Source organism: Oxyura jamaicensis, chromosome 20 (assembly GCF_011077185.1).
Source record: "Oxyura jamaicensis isolate SHBP4307 breed ruddy duck chromosome 20, BPBGC_Ojam_1.0, whole genome shotgun sequence".
Taxonomy (NCBI): Eukaryota; Metazoa; Chordata; class Aves; order Anseriformes; family Anatidae; genus Oxyura; species Oxyura jamaicensis.
Genome location: NC_048912.1, coordinates 15677087 through 15694779, shown reverse-complemented (window position 1 = coordinate 15694779; position 17693 = coordinate 15677087). Strand labels below are relative to the sequence as shown.

The 17693-nt window shown below is 52.2% G+C and overlaps 1 protein-coding gene across 2 annotated transcripts in view; it reads left to right on the top strand.

Moving 5' to 3' along the window:
• Window positions 1–1229: 1229 nt before the first annotated feature.
• CDH22 (cadherin 22) overlaps window positions 1230–17693 on the top strand; it is a 53325-nt gene continuing 36861 nt past the window's right edge. The window contains exons 1-3 of one of the 2 annotated variants that reach the window (XM_035344015.1): window positions 1938–2165; window positions 7266–7560; window positions 16226–16345. In XM_035344015.1, the coding sequence (XP_035199906.1) occupies window positions 1938–2165; window positions 7266–7560; window positions 16226–16345 (643 nt within the window). Of the gene's footprint in view, window positions 2166–7265; window positions 7561–16225; window positions 16346–17693 lie in introns of both variants that reach the window. The other variant, XM_035344016.1, reaches the window with a different exon arrangement.

Here is a 17693-nt window from a genome sequence, read left to right as displayed (position 1 = left end):
TATGAGTGTGAGCCCTTGTGTGTGAATATATCTGTGCACATTGCATGATACACTCACTACATGTGAGCCATTAATAGGCAGTGTTGAATGGTGTCAGGCACTTCCTCAGGTCAAACGCCATGTGCTTCTCAGTGTTTGCCCAGACAAGGAAATGCAGAACAAGTAGTGCAGCTTGTTGGATGCTTTGAGAATTTGCCCTGTAGCTGTGGTCACAATAGGGGAATGGCAAGTGCAAGGAAGGGTTATTTGCTAGTTTTCCCTGCTCTGAACTGCTAGGGCTGAGTCATGCAGGGGGCTGTGCAGAGCATGATCCAGACAGCTGCCCAGTTGCCCTTCTCTAGGGAGCAGATGCCTATCTACTGCTTCACGCACGTTGTCCAGGATAGTCCCTCCTCTTTTCCCTCTCCTATTTAGAGTAAGAGATGACAGGAGAGTCTCAGCAAAAGCAGTGAAGGTCCGCATTCTTCATGAGCAATTCTGGCTGTGGCTGGTGTTGCAGAGCTCTGGTGGAATCTCAGGAACCTCAGGGTATTGGTAGAGGGAGAGATGGATGCTGCATACCTATCCCCCTCTCCTCATTGAGCTCCCTCTTCCTAGTTGCTTGTCGAATGCGGTTTACCCTTGATCCCAGGTCTCATGTCACTATCCTTAATATCTCAAGTGTGGCTTGAAACTTACTGCAGAACCCTTTCTTAAAAAATATTTTCTTTACTGTCAGCCAGGTGGAGAGCCCTTGAACAGGTGCTTTTCTCCTAGCCCTCAGGTACAGAAGTGAGGTGTCTGGAAAATGAGACAGGGGCGGGGGCTGGACAGCCAGCATGTCCCACCATCAGGTGCTGGCATCCCTCAGAGCAAGCTGTGCCTTTGCATGCAGCCCTGTTGAGCTCCGACCCTGTGCAGAGGCAGCAGTGGTGAGGCTGGCAGCAGAGCTCATGCCTCCTTGGCGAACGGGGCAGCATGGTGAGAGGCACTCTCAGAGCTGGACCTTCTTGGTCCCTGCTGAAGCAAGCATCTGCAGCAATGAGAGCTCTGCTGCTTGCTCCCTGCACCCACCCCCACCTGTCAGCCCTGCTCTGGCAGGGGTTGCAGGGCCAGGCACTTCTGGGGCCTGGGAGGGTTTGGGTTTTTTGGTGGGGAGGGGTGGGGGGCTACTGACTGAGGGTGCAGGGGCAGTGGGGGGAGACGGAGCCCCGCTCTCACACCAGCACTGACACCTTGGCATTTTCCAGGCTCCTGGGGATGCTTCTGGCTGCTCTTCGCCTCCCTGTGTGAGCTGGCAGAGGATGGAAGCGACTGGCGTCAGCTGGGCCAAGGACCCTTCACCAGGTGCTGGGATGTCGGCCCCCTGAAGACGGGAATTACAAATGGGCTTGTGAGCGGAGCACACAGCACGGGTCCCTGTGCTGCCAGACCCCTTGGGCCACCACGAGACAGGCAGAGGCTGGCCACAGCAGCTCATCCTAACTCCTCTGGGAAACCTTGTATGGAAAAGCTGTCCCTTGCGCCCTGTGGATGCTGGTCCTGGGCAGCTGTGCCCCATGCACAGCTGCAGAGCTGCCTGCCTGTGGTGGGGCAGGCAGCAAGCTGCACATGACCCCGGTTCCTGGAAAGGCTGCAGGCAGCTGAGCTCGGAGCTGTGCGGCCCTGTCCCTGGGGACAAATGCCAGCTGCCAGACTCTTCTTTGGAGACCCAGGAGCAGCTTGTGAGGCAACAGCACTGACTGTACTCATGCTAGCAGTGGGTGGTCTGGAATGCCTGCAGTTGCAGATGTGACTCTAGCCTGCTGGACGGGAGGGCTTCAGCTGCAGGATGTGGTGTGCAGCAGGGATGGGGATCATCTGCAGTGACTGGTGAGCCCAATGCTGCTGGTGTGGACTTTCCTCCTACTCTTCCCCTAAGGATGCCAGTTACCTGTCCAAAAGCCTCCTAGAGTGCAATGGCAAAGGGTCTGCAGGGCTTCTCGTGGACCATGCTGCTGCTGCTGCTCTGTGCCATCCAGGAGCTGGGGGCCTGGGCCGTGCACACTGCAGCAGAGGGTCCTGGCCTGGGGCAGCCAGGGGACCCCGCACTGCTGGTCAGCGGGCGAGTGAAGCGTGGCTGGGTCTGGAACCAGTTCTTTGTGGTGGAGGAGTACACGGGCACGGAGCCATTGTACGTGGGGAAGGTAAGGTAGCCTTATGTGTCCCTGAGGATGATGAAGCCTGTGCAGAGCAGGGCACGCTGGCAGCATGGTTGAACCTGGTGGGGGGTGAGGGGCCCTGCATGAAGGCTGCTCACAGAGGCAATACCCTAAGGACTGGGTTGGTAGGAGCTCAGGGTGTGCAGCATTGGGTGTTGTGGGGGCAGTGGGGAAGGCTCAGCCCTGTCTCTCGGAAGGCAGATGTGCAAACCATGCTGGGCTGGTGGGATTGGCATCTGCTCACACTGCTCCCTGCCTTGTTTGGGAGCTGAAGTGCTGCTGGAGCACCAGAAACTTCCCGCCCAGGTGGTTGCTGCAATAAGCACAGCTTTGACTTCCCGGAGTTTTTCGGTTCCCCATCTTGTAGTCCCTTCAGCATGGGGATGATGTGCTGTTTTTGTTTTGTTTTGTTTTTGTTTTTCTTCATTCCTCCCTGAGGCTCCCTGCTGGTCCTGGAAGGACTGTGCTCTGTTGGACCTGCATGCTACAGCTGTTTCTGAGCTAACCATCTGAGCAGACTGGGGCTGGCAGAGCAGATGTCCCACTCTAGTTGTGGCATGGAAATCCAGCTCCTGCAAATCCAGCTCCTGCATGTGGCCAGAGGGAGGTTATTTCAGGATTGGCGCATCTCAGGCTGGCCTGCACAGCGCAGTGTGGAAGGTGCTTGGTGTGGATGTGCAGGTCTTGGAGGGGCTATGAGTGCCAACACTGGTGATAGAGCTTGCCAGGGGTCTGCCCATCAGGCCTGTGGGTGGGTGCTCCTTAGCACTGTCCAGGGGCTGCACCGTGCTGGTCTTGCTGCCCTCAGGGCCAGTCTCACACTGGACTTTGCACAGGCGGTGGCACCAACGATCTTACCTAGGGAGGTGCTGGGAATATTCAAGCTCGTAATCATCCTGCTCCGTTGTGAGAAGGTGTGATAGCAGGCGCTGAGCATTCTGGTCTCCCCACCTGGAAAAGACCTGGTTGTCCCTCACCTCTCTTCAAGGGAGTGACTCTTCATGCTGTTCTGGCTCTTACTGTTGCTCACACACCCTGCAGAGGGGCATGCTGGTAAACCCAAGGCAGCCTTTGCTGGCAGAATACAGTGCTGTGCAGGGCAGGACTGGATCTGCCACTGGGAACTTGTTACTTGCCTGGAGCGTGACCTCCTGGGGCAGGAGGATGCTCATTATGGACATGGCGTCCTGAGGCTGGAGGAGTCAGGCTGAGAGACCTGGATCTGTTCAGCCTTGAGAAAAGAAGACTGAGAGGGGATCTTATTAATGTTTACAAATATGTTAAGTGTGGGAGATGGAGGGATTTGGCCAACGTCTTTTCAGTGGTTTGTGGGGACAGGACAAGGGGGCAATGGCAAAAAAAAATGGATCACAGGAAGTTCCGCACCAATATGAGAAAGAACTTCTTCATGGTGAGGGTGATGGAGCACTGGAACAAGCTGCCCAGGGAGGTTGTGGAGTCTCCTCTGGAGATACTCAAGGCCTGTCTGGATGCCTACCTGGGCAAGCTTCTCTAGGGAACCTGCTTTGGCAGGGGCATGGACACGATCATCTCTTGAGGTCCCTTCCAACACCTAAAATTCTGTTATTCTGTGAGCCATTCACCTTGGGATTGCTGGGCTTTGTCCTTTTCCAGGAGCTGTGGAGAGGCTACCATGTGGCTCTCGGGTATTTGGAGGACACCCTTCTTATACTGATGAAGGCAGTGCTATCGGCTGGGACCAGCCCCAGGGGAGAGCTGCTCCTGTGGGGACACGGGCTCTCCTCAAAGGAAAATGCACAAGAGCTCATGCATCAGGGCTGTCTGATGGCCTCGGCTGTCTGGTCATGAGTCTGGAGGAGGCTTGAAAATGGGCTTCTTGGCTATGGGCCAGGTGGAATTTCAGCAGTGATTTGTGTCCATTTCAGCAGACACTCGAAAGCCGCACTCCTCCGCCAGGACGCTCAGTGCAGTTACAGTTAATTCACAGCTCCCCTGGGAGGTGACTCGAAGCATCAGGCCCTGTCAAACTCCAGAGGTAGCCTAGCAACAGCCTCATCTCCAAAACGAACCCAGGAACCTAAAACTAACCCATTTTACAGTCTCTTTCACATCATTCAACGCATCACCCGCCCCACTCAGAACAAAAACCAAGCTGCACCAAAAACAATTCCCTGTTGGTATTGCTCCACAGGGCTGAAAGCAGTCTGGGCCAGGCTCTTCCTCTGCCTGGGAGCAGCTGTGGTGCCTGCCTGAGGAGGCTGGGACTGGGAGCCCCCAGCCCTCTGGCTGAGCCAGCTGAGGAGCAGGGCTGAGTGCGGAAGCCTTGCTGACATGGCACTGTGGCTCCCAGTGGCGTGGCTAGGGCTTGCCCTCCATGAACGCCTCTTGCACACCTCCACGTGTTCTTCAAAGGGCCAATGCCATTTCCATAAAATCTGGGTTCTCTAGTTAATCCTTCTTCTGAACTGTAATTTCCCCTGAGGCTACTGTCAGTTTGATGTGGATATCTTTTTTTTGTTTTTTTTTTTTAAATAGAATTATGGGGTCAGCACTAGTTACAAACTTCTGCATGTGGACAGATCTATTTTAGATAGAGGAGGGGATTAAAGGGAAAAAAAGGAGATTTAATTAAGTTGCTAATATTTAAAGAAAATTGATGAACTCAGGCTTTATGAGTTGGAGCAAACAGAGTGCGCCTTCATTACGGGCTAGTTTTTATTTGATTTTCTTTCTTTTCCAGCCCCAAAGTCATTTTTATTTGTGTATCTATGCTTCCTGTTTAATCGCTTTTAATAAGGAATGTGCACCTCTGTTCACATTTAATTTTGTTTTAATTATTAGCAAGTAATTAATGGCTTCATAAAATTCTTGGGTTTAGCCCTTTAGGCTAAGGGAACTATTTCCTGTTTAACAAACTGAAGCACTCTGTTGTGGGCACTCTTGTCCTTGGGCAGAGGAGCTGAGCTACGGGGGGAGGATTCCCTCTCAGAGGAGTCGAATGGGGGTGGAGGTGCGAGGGGATTCTGGGCACGGCTGCCCCTGAGGTTCAGGGTCTGTGCTGTACCATGGCTGCCCAGCTTTGCTCGCCTGTCCTGCTTTGTGGTGGCATGGGAGCATGGCTCTCTGTGAGCCCAGGCAGAAGTGAGCATCCCTGGGACATACTCTGGGCCTGCACTCTGTGGCATCTCCCCCCAGATGCCTGTAGTCAGTTTTCCAGCCCTCCCCCATTAGTTGTTGTTTAGCCAAGCAGCACAGATTTAGCTCTTCTAATCTTCCCTTGTAAATCAATCTCTACAGCCCCTTGAGCCCAGGCTCCATTTTTCTTCCTTGCTTTCCAGTTTGCAGGGATGCTGATGTCTGCTTCAAGCAGTCAGCACTGAGCAAATACGTAAAGAGGATGTGCTGAGAGCTCAGTGTGGTGCTGGGTGGTTGATCTCTGGCCTAATTTTTAATCATGAGGCTGGTGTTCAGCAGAGAAATGTGGGTTTCTGTTACCTATATTGAACAGACCAGGCACACCTTCCATCTGAACAGCTTGATCTCTGATGGAGTAATAGTGAACGTTGTGGAGATTATACCATGGAGGAAGCAGCATGCTCTCCAGCAGCCAGAGGGCTGGTGCAGGATCTCCAGGGCAGGATGCTGCTGCAGACCAGGGCAGACCATCCCTGTGGGCACTTTGAGAGCCCTGGCAAGTCTGCGACCAGATCATCACAGTGGTCCCAGGACGCTTCTGGGCTCATGGCTGTACACACTAGCTGAGCAAAGGTCCACATCCTGGGCAAGCCTAGGGAGGTGTTTCAGCATGGAAAATAATAGGAGAATGTTGTATAAAATGCATTAAATTGTCTGATGTGTGGGCACCTCGCTCATGAAATAAATATATAAACTGTATCTAACAAGACAAATATAATGAAGGCATCGTAAAAAAAAAAAAAAAGCAGCTCTGGTATAAATTCTTGCTGGTAGAGCTGTATGTCTAAAAGGTGGATTATAGAACTGCAGTTTGGAAGATTGAATGGCCCATAAACACTTTCATATTTCATTAGCCAATTAATGGACAGCTTTTCTTTTCTTTTCTTTTCTTTTTTTTTTTTTTTGAGGGGGTGGCGAACTTTGCTGATTCTAAGCAGAAATTGCAGGTACCAAATGAAGACAGCTGATGAAACCTTTCAGGGGCCCTGTCCTGTTATGGATTGTCCCAATTAATGCCCGTGCTGCTCTCTGTCAAGATGCATTCTGCCTGTCCAGTTACTGTTAATAGATTTCTCATAAGTGGCTGGATTGTAAAAACCTCGTAACTCAGTTTAATGCCACCAATAAAATTACCTCTGGACGTCTGGCCTGGATTCCAGTCAGCTCCTAGTACTTGGGGAGCTGCTGTTTACCCTTTCTTTTCCTAATTCCAAACATCGCCTTAATTAGAAAATGAAGTGGAGATCGACTACAAAAGCACCTTTCCCAGGGTCTGCTTTTCATCCTGAATGTAGGCTTGATTTGCCTTGTTTCACTACAGGCTTTGTCCAGGCTGGCTCTGGGTGTGATACTCACAGGCAGGGGGGCCTGCCAGCACCAGTGCCTGGATGGCGAGTGTGGCTGTGGTCAAAGCAGTGGGCAAGGAGGGCGGGCTTTTGGGCAACTGGCCAGGTAGGTGGGTGCTGATGCTGGTGCTGAGCTACCTTTATAGCCCAGTTTGCTGTGCAGCATGAGAGAGGTGACCTCACACTCTGTCTTTGACCACAGGAAAGCCTCTTTTTTGAGGGCTATTGTTGAGTTGTACTTCCCTTTTTCAGCATCTCTGACCCATGTTTGGGGGGGAGGGTGGTTGGCACTTGGCATGTGGTTTGATTGGGTACCAGCAGCATTTGTGATCTGCCAAGCTTATAGTGGCAGAGGCAAGACAGATGTTGTGGTGTGTTTCCCCACCACCACGTGCATCAGCATCCATTGTGGTGCTCTGTGTGGTTCTCCAGGCCAGTGGTGGCAAAGTGAGTGGATGGGGTGTCACACAGGGGCTGGGGACACCTTGTGCAGGGGCTCCACACCCGTGGGGCATGAGCATGGCCCCAGCATGCTCCCACTCTCTCCCTCTTTCCCTGGCAGATCCATTCAGACTCAGATGAGGGGGACGGCTCCATCAAGTACACCATCTCCGGGGAGGGCGCAGGGACCATCTTCCTCATCGATGAGATCACAGGTGATATCCATGCCACCGAGCGCCTGGACCGGGAGCAGAAAACCTTCTACACACTGCGGGCTCAGGCCCGCGACCGGCAGACAGACCAGTTGCTGGAGCCCGAGTCCGAGTTCATCATCAAGGTGCAGGACATCAACGACAGCGAGCCGCGCTTCCTGGAGGGGCCCTACATCGGCAGTGTGGCTGAGCTGTCCCCTGTTGGTAGGTCTCCTGGGCAGCATGGGGGAGGGAAACCCGAGCCTCCCCTGTCAAGCCTTGAGCCTGCTATACCCCATGAAACAGGCTGCAAATAGCATGGATTCCAGCAGAGACCAGAGCCGAGGAGCCAAGAGGGACAAATAAATAAGGTAGCTTAAGGAAAACAAGTGAATAAATCCTCTGAGCTGATTGCCAGCCTGTGGCTGTGCACTCAGTCTCAGCCCTAAGCTCTGGGAGGATCTGGGATCAGGGAGGTGCTGGCTGTCCACTGTGCCTTTGCCCTGCCTTTGCTCAGCCTCTGGCTCCTGGATGCTGTGGACAGGGGATGGGAATGAGCCCTTGCATGCCAAGGGGCCCACAGCTGCCTGTGGTTTGGATTAACCTGAGTGCCTTCTCTCCTGCTCTGCCTGCCTGTGCCCTAGCCCCTCCTCCTACACAATACAGCTTTGCTGCTCACCCAGAGTCCCTTGGCTGCCTGGCTCTTCCCTTGAGCATCCCTGTGCAGTATTGCTGAGCCCTCTTGACTGATTTCTGGCTTTCCTCCAAGGGGCCAGGCATTGCTGAGATCAGGGAATTCATGCCCGATATGATAGAAGAGTGGCTTCCTCTGTGCTACTGCTAGCCTGCCCTTCCCCCTGCTGCCAGATATCTTTAAGCCTGCTGACTATCAGCCTGGGTGGCATGCTGAGCAGTAGCAGGCTGGGACAGGTGCTGTGAAGCTGCATGAGTCCACCCCCCAGTGACGGTGGTAGGGGCAGTGAGTTTTGCGCCCTCCTGAGCATTGAGAGGGATGCAGGGAGGAGATGCTGTATCACTGCCCTCCCAGACTGCTGAGCACAGCTGGGGGAGGGGAGTGTCGGACACTGCCCAGTCCCAGGATGTCACTCTATTCCCTGCCCTCATCAGGTTGTTATTCCCCATTGATGAGCCAGAATGCATAGCAGGCAGTGTGTGCAGGCATGCACTTCAGCAGGGAACTATAAATCACTATTCTCTGAAGGCTGTGTCAAGGTAAAAGGCAGCCTGCAAAAGACTGACTGGCATCAAAGATAAGGCAGGTTGCCCAGCATTACCAGCAAGGGATGGACAGGGGACTGATGGTGGTGAGAAGGCAGCACACAGCAGAGAGGAGAGCCCCTGGGGAGCAGAGCTGAGCTGTGCAAGGAGCTGGGCAGGTTGCAGGTTGCATGAGTTGCCGGGTGCTACTGTATGCTAAGATCTGGTCAAGGAGGTGTCCTGGAAGCTGAGCTCAGGGGGTGCTGCTTGGGTCTGTACTACCTCAGGACAGAGCTCTGGCTCTCCATGGTTAATGTACGGTATATTGTGAGGCTGGTGCGTGTACTCCAGCAGCTACAGAAGTACAGGAATTGCCCACACCAGGAGCTGCTGTTGCCTGGGTTGCTGTTGGTGGATGGGAGAGCATACTCTCATGAGGCATCCCAAGCTCTCCATCCTCTTCCATTTACCTGCACAAAATCTCTCCTGAGTCAGATAGTGACCCCTTGAACTACAGCCATGTGCTGCCGGAGAAATGAAAGACAGCATGTGGGCAGCAAAGCAGGAAGCATCCTGTTCCCAAAGGGAAGAAAGAAATTAAATTAATCTATTTTGCTTGAACAACTTTTAAAAAGGAAGGAATTCTTGACTCTGAGTATTAGACAAGGATCCCAATTCTTTTAAAATCACTAACAATTATGGAGCTGCCTGATCACAGACTGATGTGAACAAGACATATCAAAGGAGACAGTTTCTATGCGAAATTGGAGATCAGAGCAAGAAAGAAACACGGTTTCACAACATGAAAGGAGGCAATTCCTTCAAATTAAAATACTCAGAAGTTAAAAGTAAAAAGAAGTGCTATGAACGGCGTGGGATGTGCTTCCAAGCTTCATGCTCAGAGAGGGGAGCTGGAGCCAAGCTCCTGCTTACCAAGCTGATGTCTCTCTGCCTGTGACAACCTTGGAGCTTTTTGTAGCCTGGCCAAACTGTGGAGTGTAAGGGCTGCAGCAGCCTAGCCCTGGAGATGGCCCAGCTAAAAGGGCAGGAAAGCTTCACACAGCATCTTTAAATGGTGCTGCTGCACAGTCTGCAGTGTGAATGCAGAGCTGCAGCTGCTGCTACAAGTGCCTAGCTTCCTCCCATTTTTCCTGCAGCTTATCAGGGCTTTGCAAAGGAACAGGTAGCACAAGAGATGGGACAGGCATATTCTGTGAATATTCAGAGACTGGTGTGGTGCTCTGCAGTGGCCCTGGTGCAGAGTATGAGGTACGGGGCACAGCAGGAGATGGGGCTGGTCATGGACCTGGGTGTGTGAATTTCAGGAAGGTGTGCAGATGCAAAACATGGGATGATGCCTAGGGCTGGGGAGGTAAAGTTGCCTCCTTGCCACAGTGGGAGTACTCCTTTTGTGGTATTAAGGCTTGCTGCAGTTGTGATCATGGCTTTTTTTGTAGTTGGTATTGGTAGTTACATTTGCTATCCCTGAGCTGGAAGGATTATCTCCACTAGACCCAAGGTGTATTTTAATGAGAGTGAATGGGGTGCATGCCTTTACTGCCTTTCTGGATGTGGATGAATGCAGTCTCCTGCAGTGGCAGAGTAGGGCCAGGAAGTCTGGGAAGCTTGAGGACAGCTTGGGTTGACTTATATCAAGGTCAAATCTTGGGGACCTGCTGGCAAGCATGTCTGGCCTCTGTTTCATTTCCCCAGATCACCAGTGCCCCTGGTTCAACTGTGCTTTCTGCTGGGATGGCGCCAACCCAGGAAGCAGGGCTATGCTTCAGCTCCGAGGTTTGTAGGGAGCTGCTGTTCATTCCTCATCTCTGCTGCTCTGCCTAGCCTGAAAAGTGAAAGGTGTGACGCCCTTCTTCTTTGTGTCATGCTCCTGTCTTCCAGACCTCACTGGGGCTTGTGCCAGGGGGTGCCCAAGTGGGTGGTTTTTCCTCTCACTGGAGGCAGCAATCAACCACAGCTTCCCACTCCTTGCCGGAAGCATAGTCCCAGCTCTCAGAGGTGGGTACCTTCCTGGAGCATAAAGAGGAGTAAAACAAATACGGTCAGATCCGCTCTGTGACAGCAGGAACAGATCAAAGGACATCATTTGCATAATGAAGGAGTACTAATTGGGAGGGAAAGTCATTTGATTTCCCACTGCCTAAGAGGGAATAATAAATAATGAGAGAATTGCACAAACTCTCGAACTGTAGCTGCGAGTGCTTTGCAAGACATCTGTCCTGTGCTCTGCACTGGGACCAGGGCAGTATAATTTGCTCTCCTCTGTGAACTCACCGACTCACTGTGAACTTCTGCTTGAGACTATAAGACTACCTCAAGGTGGATGGAAGGCCTCTTTGTTCTAGGATCTTGTCTTGACAGTGGCCAAAAGTGGATGCTTATGGGAAAGCATTGTTGTCATGGATCAAAAAATGGGAGATGCAAGTTGGCTAGGATGGTGAGACAAGAGTTTATGATGTGTAAGGGCAAAGGTGGTAGTTGGAGCTAACCCCAGCCCATGGAGCCAGGCTGAGCCTATGCTATGCTCCTGGAAAAGATGGTGGTGTTTTCTACACACACACCTGGACAGGCCTGAGGCTGGCTTGGAGCTCCTGCACTTGGAGGAAGCACGTGCAAAATGGAAACTGACCCAACAGTCTTACTTAGGCTCCCTTGACATGGCATGGCAGGACCAGCTGCAAGAGCAGCTTTAAATGACTTATCTCCAGAAACCTCATCTGCTCTGGGGTTACTGGGTGTCAGAAGAGAGTATGCAGCTGTTCTGCAGGTGGCAGGACTCTGCCCCTTCCCTCAGAGGCTGTCACAGACACCAACCAGCACAGTGCCAGCTGAGGCGGCTGTCGGATGCTGCTGTCAGGGTGCAGAGGATACAGTCTGAGCTGGTGGAGGCTGTTCAGGAAGGGGAGAGGGCTCTGCCTGTCAGGCTGTGGGCTCTTCCCATGCAGTCCCCAGGGGAGCAGAGCCCTGTCCTGCCTCCAGGCTGACAGCAGTGGCTGGAAGTGATGCACTGGGCCCACCTGGGCAGAGGAAGGCAGGGGCTCATAGTGCTGCCTGCGAGCATTTCTGCTAACTCCCCCCATGTTCACCACTCAGTCACTTTGGGCAGATGCCATGTGTACATCAGAATTAGCCAAGTACAGTCCAGCTTTGGGATGGGACCTGAGCTGCAAATCCTGTTGCAGTCCCATTGCTGTTCTGTCACCTCAAGAAGGAACCGTGGGCTGAGAGCTTGCAGGCTGCTGTGTCTGATATCTGAGGCTCAGCCTCTGCTTGGACACCCTAATGCTGATCACTCCAAAAGGCCTGGGTTGAGCAGAGTCTGGTCTTGAAGGAGAAGACCTGCAGCTGCAGAGGAGGTAGGATGGACCCAGCCAACTGCTTGGGAACTACAGGAGCTTCACCTTGTAACAGAAGATGCTAAAATTAGCTGAGTTCTGAACTCCCTTCCTGAGCTCCCTGGGGTCTGCTTAACAGCTGTCTGGTGCACGCAGGCATGAGCCCAAATCCAGAACATGCTGCCTCCTGCAAGACACCCCTGCTGCTTGTACATGGTGGGTATTGTAGCCCGGAGCTCACTTCTGGGCTGTCTGGGGAGCATGCAGAGTCTGTAGTAGATGACATGCTAGGAAATGTGCATCCTTTCATTGGAACAGAACTCCTCCCTTGGTGCATTTTGCTCTCCTTATTTCTCTGTGTAGCACCAAGATTAGAGATGATTTGGCTGTGCAGACAGAAACTTGGGGTCAAGCCCTGGCTCCAGCACAAAGCTGGCTGAATGCAAAACTGATTATTGTGAGGAGAAATTGCTTAATCTCCACACTGGAAGCAGAGGAAAAGACTTTGCTTAACATGCAGCCAGAACACTTGCAGGCAGTCTGATGGGTTTTTCTTAACAGAATGTGCTCAAAGCACTTGTGTGCATCTGACAGTGGCTGGGGCCGCAAGTGGGCACGAGCTGGGGTAGTGAGGCAGTGCCCTGCCTGCTGGTCCTTGGTGAGAACACCCCTTTCCCTTCAGCACCTCGCTCCAGTCATGGTGCAAGCTCTCTGAGCCCTCTGATCTGCACCTCTGTGCACCTGCTATACCCTCTCATCCGGTCAGCATGGGCTGAGCCCCTCAGGGAAACTGTGCCCCAAAAATTTGATGTGTTGGTTTACTCCCCAAGACACCATGCATACGGCTGGGTGCCTTGTTCCACAGTTTTCTCGGGCCAGAGACACCCCAAAGGCTGTTTCCCTTAATGTATGTTTGAATAACTGTGCCACAGCCAGGGCTTTTCCTGAGGGGTGAGGGCTCTGCAGTGAATCCCCCCTGGGACAGGTTTGGCTTTCTACCAATCAGGGCATTCCTGAGACTTCCAGATTCTCATTTCTGCTCCAGTAATTTTTGAACTCCTCTGGTTTATTTTCTCCCATGATGTTTTCCTGGCTTGCTTCTAGGTTGCAACAGCCACTGCATGTTCTGGGATGAGGTGAAAGCTGTAAATTGTAGTTTATAGAATTGGAGTTGCCACTTTTAGAGCATACAGGTCCCTCAGATGGGAGTGCTGCCCTCTGACATCAGTCCCAGGGTATGGGGGATGACATGGGCATGAGCAAGTGTTCTTCTCAGGGACCTTTCTATTCTGTATGGCAAGATCTGCACAGGAAAGGTGATCGTGGCATGGAGAGGAGCACGGGTGAGCTGTCACCTGGGCCTGGAGCCTGGCTGTATGTCTGTACCTGGGGAAGTGGCAGGTTCCTCCAGCTCACTTGGGGATTCTTTGTGGGACCTCTTTACTCTTAGATACGTTTGGAGTCCTGCCGTTCAACACTTACTTTAGATAAAAGTGTATGGAGTGGCATAAGAAGTGGTCTGGAGCCATCAGCAGCCGTCATGCAGGACTGCACCTCCCTGGATTGCTGAGGGGAGACTGAGGCAGGGACTGGCAGCTTGGCTACTCAGCCCTAACCTGTTGGAAAGAGGTCCCAGCCCGTGCAGGGTGGCTGCAGTGGTGGGAGGCCTCCTGTGCTCAGTGTTTGTGCTCTGTCTTGCAGGGGCCAGGCTGCGCAGCTGCAGTGCTCTGCATCAGAGGCTTGGAGCACCGCAGGATGCTGATGGATGCCAGGACAGGCCTGTGTCAGTGCCTCAGCAGTGCCATGCAGTGCTCAGAGCTGTGGAGCACAGTGTGCCCAAGCCAGAGCACTGAGCTGCTGTTTGTCAGGACAGCCCTGAGCACTGCCCTGCCTGGCCTGGGCTGGCTGGGGTCCTGGGTGGGTCTCCATGTGGGTGTAGGAAGGGGAGCCGCCCCGACAGGCCTGCGGGACCGGAGGCTGGTTCAACCATGTGCTCCGCCATGGGGAGGTCTGTCCCTATGCCACTGTAGATGGCCCTTGGAAGTGAGGGTCTCAGCCCCTTGCTGGGGGAAATGCAGCTTGGTCTGCTGTGCCAGACTGCATCTTTGCAACAGGAGAGTAGGAGACAGATGCTATTCAAATAATTAATTTTTATGTAAAATTGTTGGTTTCCTCTGGTTCCATGGGATGAGAGAGTCAGGAGAGGAATTGAGGTCTTTATCTCACCTTATATGTTTAATTAATTCTCTGGATATGAGTTCAGGATTCCTGCTTATGGGATGTGGGTTATGCAGTACTTGATGGATGTTTTGATATTTTCTGTTGTTGTTGCATCTTTTATGGCTAAGGAACATGCCATAAAACTAAATAAGTTGTACACTCTGTACCTGCTGTGGGCAGTGCTATGCTTGGAGAGCAGGGGTGGGAGCCAGTGTCCTCCCTGGGTCGTTCCCCTCGGGAGCGAGCGGTCAGACCTTAGTGGTTAAACTGGAGCTTCAGACCTTTGTTCTTGAGCTCAGAAGAGAAGGGGAAGAAAGGAACAGAAAAAGGGTAAGTGGGGGTTAAGAGAGGGTGCTCGAAAGTCACGCTCTTAGATTCCCGATATCCTGTGAGTGACCTTGAGCAGGCTGCATTGCACCTTTGTGCCTTGATTTCTAGTGTGCCAAGTGGGGTTGATGTTACCTAACTGTTCAGTATCACTTGCCTGTTAACGAGATGCTGTGTAAGCAGGTAGGAAAGAGCACAGCCTTCATCACCTTCAGGGCTGCTGGCTTCAGCTCAAGGGCACCGTGCCATGATCCTGCTGCCTCTGAGCTGAGGGTGCCTTCCCACAATGCTTCTCATGCTGCTTGGCTTCCCCTCACGCTAGTGTGGAAAGCACAGGTCCCAGATGTGGTGCTTGTGCAGCAGACTGGGCAAGCCTGACCTGCTGCCCTGTGGCTCCAGTGCTTGGGAGCACCCAGCAGTGAGAGGTGCTCCCTTGAGCCAGGAGCCTTCTGTGCTGGTGCTGGAGAATAGAGAGCAGCCCACCTGCCTGTCATCTTCATGGCCTGGCTTAAAACATAGAAATGAAACCCACTTCTGGGTGGGCATGGATGCACCACTGATTCATTGAAGGCATCAAAGCATAAATAAGTCAAGTCAAAGCAGCTTGTTGCTGAAGACTGATTAGGGGGGTTCTCGTGTTATCAGCAGAGTTTCAGCTATGAGAAGATGGCCAGAGAGGATGAAGAGCAGCAGTAACTCAATATTTTCTTCAGTTAAACCCTTTCCAGGGTATCAGAAGTGAACTGGACTGGGGGGAGCATGTGCATCCCTGCTGCTCATGGCAGCTCTTTCCTTTTAGTAGCTCAGGGCACTTCTCCCCATCCTGCCTCTCAACCCACCAGAGAGGTGACTGGTGCCAGCGCTTGTACTCCTGGGCAGGGATGTGCTCAGTCAGGTACTGGAGGTGGAACATGAGTAGCTTGTCCCTCACAGGTCTTCGGTCACATCATCTCCTTTCTCAGGGGTGTCTGTAGCTAAGATTAGGCTTCTCCTTGTTCCTTCCTTTTGTTGCCTCTGAAGACCTTAGCTCCTTTGCCCCTGACCCAATTCTCATGTCCTGGTTCCTACTTTTGTCAAATTGATGTCAAAATAAATTAATTACAGGGGCAGTTGAAGTGAAGTACCCAGTTTAATGAGGCAGGGTTGAAAAATCAATAGCTTAATAGCAGACATTTGAAGGGCTTTTTTTCAATTTATGGTCCTTCTGCCCTTCTACATGTGGAGAATGAGGATGTGCTGGAGTGTCTGGTTCTGGTTCAGCAGACCCTCATGGGTCTGTCTGGTGCAGAGATGTGGCACTGCAGTGGGGACCAGGGCCTGGCCAGAAAGTTCCTCCATGGGCTGGAGGTGACTGTGTTGCTCAGTAGTGACAGAAAAGGGGAAGCTGTGGTGATAACTTCTCATACCCAGCTCTTTCCCAGATGGCCCAGTAGAGATGTCTTCTGGGAGAAAAGCTGCCAGGTGTTCAGATCAGTGATCTGGAGAGTACATCCTGCCCAGACAGCAGCCCTGAGGTGGTCCACGGTCCAGTCCCTCCTGCTGCTCTGCAGGACAAAAGGGTCCTTTCTAGAAGGGTCCAGATTTCTGGATGTCCCTCCTCTGGGGGGAGGTGGTGCTGCCTTTGCACTCAGCTGTTCTGCTTGTTTTCATCAGAACACGTGAGTTGTCAGTGTTGGCCCCCACTCATATTCTGCCAGCTCCCTGGCCCCAAGGTTTGTGCTGCTCTTCTCACCTCCTCCCTGACTTTGTTTTTGTTCTTGTCCCTACTGCAGGCACCTCTGTGATGCAGGTGATGGCATCGGATGCTGATGACCCCACATATGGGAGCAGTGCCCGGGTAGTCTACAGTGTGCTGGAGGGCGAGCAACACTTTACTGTGGACAGTAAAACAGGTGAGCAGCATCCAGCAGCACCCAGCTGGGAGACCCAGCTGAGAGCAGCAGGAGACCCTGGCCCTGTGTCCTGCATTGCACCATGCATAGTTGTATGCCACCAGGCTGAACCTCCATGAAGGCTGTTGGTACTGGGGTACCCATGCACTGGCGTTTGCAGGTGTTGGAGAGGGAGAATCACCAGCCCAGCCAGCTGGTGCCCAGCTCCATGCAGCACCCACAGCAGGCAGCTCTGTGCCATCCCAGTGTGCCCTGCCTGTGCCTGCACCAGCCACAGCTTCTCTGTGCTCAGTGCACAGAGCAGAGTATACCTGTAGGCATGTAAAATCTGCATGAAGGGTTTAAGTACTACCAGAGGGGCCTTATCAAAGGCAGCGTTGTTATCGCCAGGGCTTTGATTAAAGGTAACACTTTAAATTAAGGATCGTTTTATAAATGTTCTATTAATATTTAATGAAAGAACAGTGGAAGCTGATCCATTCCTTAATAACTTATAATAGAGCCTGTTGTAAAATGCATCTCTAATAAATCCCTAGCAGATGATGCTCTGACATACTGGTTAGAGTAGACCATAACCAAGAGATGTTGGGGTATATATTCTCCTTGCCTCCCAGGAGTGTGACTCTCATTACCCTTAATGGGAGCCTTACAAGCTTGCTGAGGAGGGAATATACTCAAATGCTAATAAGAGGTATTTAAGGCACAAAGCATGCAGTAAAGTACCCACAGTTTAATGAAAAATTGTCAGAGGACAAGCAGGCTGAGTAGCTGTAGCTCTGGTTGGAAAGCTGGACAGCAAAGTTCCCCCACCCTGTTGTGGTTGAGATCAGGCCCTTGCCTGAAATGCTACATCTCTGTTGTGTTGAGCTGTCTGTACTAGTAGAGATTTTCTAAGGCTGTTTTTATAGGAGTCAGAGTGAAATTTGTTCAGAGATTTTGCCATAAGGGAAGCGTAAGGAAGGTACGCATGCCTAAACCTCTGCAGGTGTGAAACCCAGCATCTCCTGAAATCCATCTGGTGTGCATGGGCCAGATAGCCAGAGCCCATCTGCAGCTGGAGGATTGCTCAAACCTGAGCAGTGCCTAAGCACAATGGACAGCAGGCAGGGGTCTGTCGTGGCAAGTGTTATTTTCTGAGGCCAGGAGAGTGCATGAGCTAGGGCTGCACCTGCTGCTAGCCTGGGAGCTGCTGCACCTGGGCGTTCTTCTCTCACAAAATTTCTTTTTCTTTTTAATGGTGTGTGTATAGAACAATGGACTAAACACTGAAAACTCATGTGCATGTGGGATCCTGCTAGTCTGAGACAGTTTTATGTGAGTGGAAGCTGAGAATCAGGCTGCTAGAATG